The following is a 7,135-nucleotide window of genomic DNA, read 5'->3' as shown; positions in this document are numbered from 1 at the left end:
TCTGTGAGTGTATGAGGTGGAAGGGGCGTGTGGGAGGGGCAGCACTGTTGCTAAACGTCCAGTTAAGTTGGCCACAGGTTCATGAGTGTTTGTTGCAGAACACTATTTTGACATAAATGTTCTGCAAAATATACTGCTTGTACATGTCAAATATTCAACTAGAATAAAGAGAAAATGTGAACAGGATATGAGAGGAGGGGCATGGGGTGGACGAGGAGAGGATAATGGTGCCAAAAGTTGCTGTCTGGGCGGTGGGGCTAGGGGGACCCTCCACAGGGACAGCTGGCCCTCAGGGAGAGGGGCAGTCCCTGGGGAGGAGTCCATGAGGTCTGCTTCCTGTTCCTGCAGAAGTGATGGCATTAGGAAACCACCGTCTGTTAAGGAGATTGTGCTGGGCCATAATAAAGCTGTCATCTGCAGGATCTGGTGCTCGTCACAGGCAGGAGCAGGGCTGCCCGGTGAGTGGATTCTGCGGGAAGGTACTGCCTTGCACACACATGTGGGCACTATTGTCACCCCACTCAGTTCTTAGATCAGACCATCTTGCCATGTGTTTTTTTCTTGAGAGCCCCAAATTCTGGCTTTTACATTGCAGTCCTAGGACATTGGTTGTCTGGGGCCTTGTGTGGGATGACCACGGTGACTGCCACTCACTCTAGTCAAGGGTGCCCAGTTAGGAAGCACCTGCCTGGATCTGGGTTGGTATGGTCAGACTGGCAGCACATCCTCAGTCGAGGGTAGCAAGGAGGTCAAAGGAACCTCAGGGGAGTTGTGCATGGCCTCTCATGGCCAGGGCTGACCAGGGGGCACTGGTGAGGTGAGCCTGCAGTTAGGACTGGGTAGGCTCGGTATGTCTCACTAAATGAGCAAGAAGATGGGGGAGGTGGGGGTGGGTCTGCAACAGTGTGAGAGAATGTGCATGTGACATGCTAAGTGTAAGAGAGATGTGTGTATCAGTCTGGGTCCAATCCAGAGACACCCACACAGCGACTGGACCAGAGGAGGTTAACATAAGAGTTGATCGGCAGTGATGAGTGTAAGAGAGCTGTGGGCCACCCTGAGGCAGAGGGCAGGAGCTTGGGGAAGGGGCTCCCTCCCCAGAGTGGGGTCACAGCTCACTGCATATTGAGAAGTTGGCTGGGTTGCAGGGGCCAGGACTGGTCTGCAGCCTCGGGGGCCAGCGGGAGGTGACCCTCCAGTACACGGGGGAGCTGAGGCTGGTGCACAAAGGCTGGTGATGGGTGCATCTGGGGGCTATGGGAGGTGATCGCGGGGCAAGGGCGTGGGCTACATTGGCGCCAAGGGGCTGCGTGCATTTGGCATGGACTGAGGCAGAGCATGCAGGATGTCCCCACAATGTGCTGCAGAAGTGAGGGATGACAACCAGAAACCCTCGTCCACCTGTGTGGTTCTCCACCGCACAGGAGGGCACTCACAGCTTCTGTGTGGGTCTGAGAATGTGTACGAGTATGACCAGTGTTCATGTGTGAGTGTTCACACAGGGCTGAGCTTGTGGACAGTTGAATGAGTGAAAGTGAAGTAGAGACTTGGGCCTGCTTCTCTCTGCATACAAATGTGAGTAAATGACACATCCAGCCAGGTGTGGAGCATTGAAGACTGCCTTTCCAGGATACAAAAAGGCTGGTGACTGCGTGTGCCGAATGAGACCATCCATGCCTGGTGGCTCTGCTTGTAAAGATGCTGGAGGAGGCCCTCCTTGGAACAGGACAGCCCGCTGTCCCCACTGAGTGTTAGTTGCACATCTTCTCCTGCAGGGGTGGGGCAGGGTGGGAGCATATGGGGCCTTGGGCCCACATGCCTGTCTCTGTTTCCATCTGCTGCATACCTGTGCATACACATTCATGCATATACACACACATGCCATGAAGGGGGCCTGGGGTCTCTGCAAATGCGAGCAGCAGCCAGGACCTTTGGCAGGTATGTCATGAGCAGTGTGGGACCCATCCCCACTCCTGTGAGAGCAAAGCCCAGCTCCTCACCCTCTGGTGTGATGCCAGGGCAACTTGAGGGGCCAGAACCCCACGTGGTGCTGGCAATATCTGTCGAGGCAGAAACGTGGGACTAGGTGTTGGGGGAGGACCCTGTCACCCAGCAGCATTCGGGGTGGAAGGTGTGGGTGGGGCAGGTTTTACAAGTCCTGCTGTGTCGACCTGCCCCAAGTTCCAGGGGAGACTCTCATCAGAGGTTGGTCAAAAAGCCCTTCCTGGCAAAACGGTGCCAGCAGGGAGGGGTGGTCAGCTGGCAAGGCCTGGGGCTTCCTGGTGGGGCCAGCATCTGCCTTGCTCCTGAGTCCCATCGCCGCTTTGTTAGTCATCGTCCAAACCCCAAGATGCCCACCCTCCAGCTGTTTGACCATGGGAAGTCTTCTCACCTCCCAGCCTCCGTGTTCTTACCTATTTAATGGGGCAGTGAAGAGGTTTGCCCAGTGATTATAAATCGGAAGTGTGAACTTCATACCGCGTGTACCTGTGCAAAGGTGAGGCCTATACCAGCTCCTCCTCTCCCCAGCCTGCCCTACTCTTGTTCACAGTCAGAGAAAGTGAGGCCCAGAGGAGGCTAGAACTTTACAGAGGCTGCACAGCCCCAGGAAACTGGACACCTCTGATGGCCCTTTCCGGGCTCTTCTCCTTCACCCTCTGGGGTTGGCCCCATCATCTGTAGGGCCCACCATAGAATGCAGATTGTTCTAGAATTATGAATTATTTTAGGACAATGACAGGAGAGCATTAAACCAAGTATGGGGAACTGTGGTCTCCCCAGGCTACACCCCCCTGAGGCCAGCCCTGCACCCACACCCTCGTTCCCTACCTTGGACCATGTGTTTTTCCATCTAAACGTGTCTGTGACAAGGAGGAGCATTAAGGCGGCCATGCCCTGAGTAGGGACCACCTGGGAAGCATTTTAAGTGCATTTAAGACTGTTTCTGCTCACAATCATCGCCCAACCCACAAATCACTTTTGGCAGCAACAGACCAGGCCCCACATGGATCCTGTAGGACCTGGCTCGGAGATGAGAGCAGGCAGTGCTCTCATCCTGCACGTGAAGTCTGTGTGGTGGTGACTGGACCAGCTCGGAGGTGGGGGCTCCCTGGAGCTCAAGGCACCTCCCAGCCCCTGGACCATTGAATGTACATGTGCTCAAGGGGGCCCCAGGGGAGGAGCCCTATTCTGGATCTGCTCCTCACTACCTGGTAGGTGGAGTGAGCATCTCGCCCCCGCTTAGAAGACCGATCTGCAAGCCCTACCCCCCATGGGTGGCTCCCAGGGCTGCCAGTTCTTGCACAGCTGACCGAGGCCACAGGGATTATATCCTGAGAGAATAAGAAGGCAAAAGTCGCGATATTCTGCTGATGTGGGTGCAGGCGTCCCACACCATCCTTGACAGTACTCCGGAGACCAGAATGCAGACCTCACTTCTCCACGGAGAGCTCTGGCACACCAAGGAGAGCTGGTGGCCAGGCAGGCTGGCAGACACAGGCTGCCCTTGGCTGTGTGCCATCTGGGGGACCCACCCACACCCACCCTGGGCTTTCCCCCTCCCCACCAACTGAGTCTCCTGCAGCTCTGGGGTTGGGGCCCTGAAGGCAGCATCTCAGATCGCTAGTGGTTGGCGCTCACCTTTCTGCCAGGATGAGAAGGAGGCTGGCAGCACAGAGCCCCCTTCCCATCCAGCATGGTGTCACAAGCCTGGACTGCCACCAGGTCACCACCCTGTCAAGCCACTGGGAAATCTCTCATTCTCTTTGTGGCCAGAAAGTCAACCTTCCCGAAAGATGGTGCACCCTCCGGGGCTGCTTTCTACTGCAGGCCAGTGTCCCTGACTTGCGGTCACTGCCCAGGACTTGGGGTGGGGGTGGAGGGTGGGCACAGTAACCGTGGGTTCTGGACCATGTGACATGGGGTTGAGCAGGCCGGTGAGGGCTATGCTGCTGGAAAGACAGCCCTCCAAATCCCAATCCCCTGGCTGGCTGCACATGTGCCCTCGAGCATACAAACAACTTTCTTTCTGTCCTGCCCAGGTGTCTGTTTGCAAAGCAGTGATCCCATCAGCAGCTCCATCTGGGGCTGCGAAGAAAATGCAGGGTCACCATGTGCCACGGGGCCTGGCCTCGTGCTGTGTGAGTCCACCTGGCCGTGCTCACCCCACTCTGCACCTTTGAGAGGCGGGGTGGGTGAATGCGGTGGGCCAGGTCCTCTGGAGAAGGTGGCAGTGGAGGGAAAAGCAAGCCACTCCTCTTGCTGTCCGCAGGGCTGTGAGCATCAGCTTCTGCGCTCCTTCCCCAGCCCCCCACAGCCCACCCCAGAGCTCCCCCTAGACTCTTTGACTTGCAACCTTCATGGAGTGTTGGAGGGAAAGGAAGCTGGGCTGCTGCTTATGAATCAGGCACTTGTTTTGGGGCAGCAGGGCTGTGTCTGGTGTTGACCCCCACTTTGAATCTGCCTTCCCAGACCCGGCCTTACTGGGGCAGGACAGGGGGCCACCGTGGGCTCGGAGCCCTTCTGATTTCTGTGAGGAGTGCAGACCCAGGTTTATTACTCTGCCAGGCAGTGCAGTGGGGCTTCAGTGCACTACAGGTGGGGAGCAGCTGCCCCTTCCCTCTCGTTGGCTGAGGAAACACCACAGGAACCCTCCTGCCTTTGTCACAAGAGCAGTATGAGCAGTGCTGTAGGGTCCTCTTTGGGACCCCGAACTGTGTACTTCTCAGGAAGCGTGAGCCAGTGGAGTGCATCCTAGCTGTGCAGGAGGATCTGTCAGCTGTGGCCTGTCACTCTGCCCAGCTTGTAAAAGGCCTGCTCCGAGCTAGTGCCATTGGCTGCCTTTTCACAGAAGCATCAAGGCCAGTCTTGAGGCCATTTGGGGCTGACACAGTTCTCTGAGCTGCCACCCATCCCTGCTAGGGTTGGCTACTAAATCCCGAAGAAATGAACACTCTGAGTGTATCTGAGAGGCAGTCCATGTCCTCGTGGCCAGTTGGGAGGCTGTGGGACAGGAGGGTGGCATCCAGCCATGTGTGGGTGGCTCCTGTCGTGGTCTCTACCAGTGAGACCCCCGGCAAGGGAAGTCAGGTCTCAGTGCTCCCTCCCCAGAGTTCCCCAGAGTGACTTCTTCCTAGGGCTCCTGGAGCTGCCACCCCCTTGGATGGCAGGCAGCATGATGCTCTGGGTGGATCCCTTCCCCCAAGAGGTGGCAGGGCAGGAAGGCCACACGCAGAGCCTGACTTGGGCACAGGGCCAGCTCCTTGGAGTTCAGCTGCCCTTCCCAGTACCTCACCTGCAGAGACCCAGTGATTCTGGGTCCCACTCCAGGGACAGCACTCCTAGGGAGCAGTTTTCCGAAGGTCTAATAAGTCAGCTCCGTACCTGCAGCCCCCTCCTTCCATCTCTGTCTTTAGTGCCGGGTGTGCAGTAGCCTTTGACTACTGGCCAGAGCATCTCTCCCCTCCATCCTCTCTGCCTTACTTACCTTTGTCCTTAGCCCCATTTGTCTTTTCCCTCCTTCCCTCTCTCTCCCTCTGTTTCTCTTCCTGTTCCCTCCCTCTCCTGCTGGCTCCGTGGTCCAGCCTGTTTGGCAGGGCAGCACCCACACTGGGTGGGTGGGACCCAATCAATGCACACTTCAAGTTGGCATTCCCAGCCGGGTTGCCTTTGAAGTCATCCTTGGGAAGCCTGGCACAGTGCTGGCAACCTTCCAGTTTTCTTCTGTTTCACCACTTTGGGATCCAAAAGGTCTTCACCAGTTCTCCTCACCTGACTCTAGTTGGCTCTTGATTGTTTCCCACACACAAGTGTGTCTTCAAGGACCCAGGCAGCCCCAGGGTATCTTCCACTGGTGTGGAGTGGACCAACCACTCATCTTGGTGGCTGCAAGAGAAGCAGAATGTAGGTGGAAACAAATTGATTGAAAAGAGAAATCGCTCACACACAAGTACAATGTTTCTCATGTTTGCTTTGTGTGTTAGTATTTTTTATGCTTTGTAGAGAATATTGGCAGGTTTTCAGTTTTTTTTTAAAGCATCACCTGCCCATTTATCCATCTTTTTAAAATTTCTTACTATTTAAAAATAACTGTTTATGATGCAAAATGTTGAACATACACCAAGTCAAGAGAGTAGTAGGATGAGTGCCCCATTGGTTCACCCAGCGTGGCCATGGTCAGCATCCCTCTTCCTCATGGCATTTACAGCTCTACCCACAGCCTCTCAGTGATAAATTTAGGCCACAATTACATACGTTGAAATGCACAAATCTTGGCTGTATGTTGTTGACAAATGGATGTCCCTGTGTGACCCACACCCCATCAAGATATGAAACATGTATGTTTCCCAGAATATGCCCCCTGCTTTTCCAGTCTATTACCTCCCCTACCCCCAGCTGGTACCCAGTTTGATTTCTGTCACCTAAAATCAGTCTGGAATGGTGCCATGTGATTCTTTTGTGCTGCTTCTTCCACTTAGCAGGATGTCTATGAGATGTGTCCAGGCTGTCGTGTGTATCAATAGTTTGTGCCCCATCCTAACTGCATAGGGTTCCATGGTGTGATGGACTGAGGTTTGTTATCTGATAACCTGCTGGAACACATCTGGGTTCTTCCCAGTTCTTGGCTCTGTGAATAACCCCAGCATTTGTGAACAAGTCACTAGACGGACATATGTTTTCATTTTTCTCAGATAAATGGAGTGGAATTTTTCGGTACTATGGTAGGAGCATGTTTGACTTTAGATGAAGATTTTGTTACTTACAGGGGCTTCCCAGGTGGAACTAGTGGTAAAGAACCCACCTGCCAATGCAGGAGGTGTAAGTGATGCAGGTTCAATCCTTGAGTCGGTAAGATCTCTTAGAGGAGGGCATGGCAACCCACTCCAGTATTCTTGTCTGGAGGATTCCAAGGACAGAGGAGACTGGAGGGCTATAGTGCATAGGGTTACAAAGAGTTGGACACGACTGAAGTGACTTAGCATGCACGAATGTTGTTACTTATAAAGTGCTCTAGTTCATCTTTGGGGACCCCTGCCTGCTCTGCTTGTCTGGCAGCGTCTTGTACACTTCAAAACTCTGGCTCCAGGTGATTTGCTCAGAAGCTTGGGTGAAAGCCGAGTGGTTTACGTGCTTATCT

At 54.5% G+C, this 7,135-nt stretch overlaps 1 protein-coding gene across 1 annotated transcript in view; it reads left to right on the top strand.

Annotated features, from left to right (window-relative positions):
- The first annotated feature begins 275 nt into the window (after nt 1-275).
- LOC122678308 (putative protein TPRXL) overlaps nt 276-7,135 on the top strand; it is an 11,923-nt gene continuing 5,063 nt past the window's right edge. Inside the window, exon 1 of the mRNA XM_043878949.1 lies at nt 276-458. Within this exon, the coding sequence (XP_043734884.1) occupies nt 354-458 (105 nt within the window). The 5' untranslated portion in view covers nt 276-353. The remainder of the gene's footprint in view (nt 459-7,135) is intronic.

The sequence above is a fragment of the Cervus elaphus genome, chromosome 20 (assembly GCF_910594005.1).
Source record: "Cervus elaphus chromosome 20, mCerEla1.1, whole genome shotgun sequence".
NCBI classification, from domain to species: Eukaryota; Metazoa; Chordata; class Mammalia; order Artiodactyla; family Cervidae; genus Cervus; species Cervus elaphus.
Note: the sequence above shows the minus strand (reverse complement) of the source record. Positions and strands in the feature narration are given on the sequence as shown.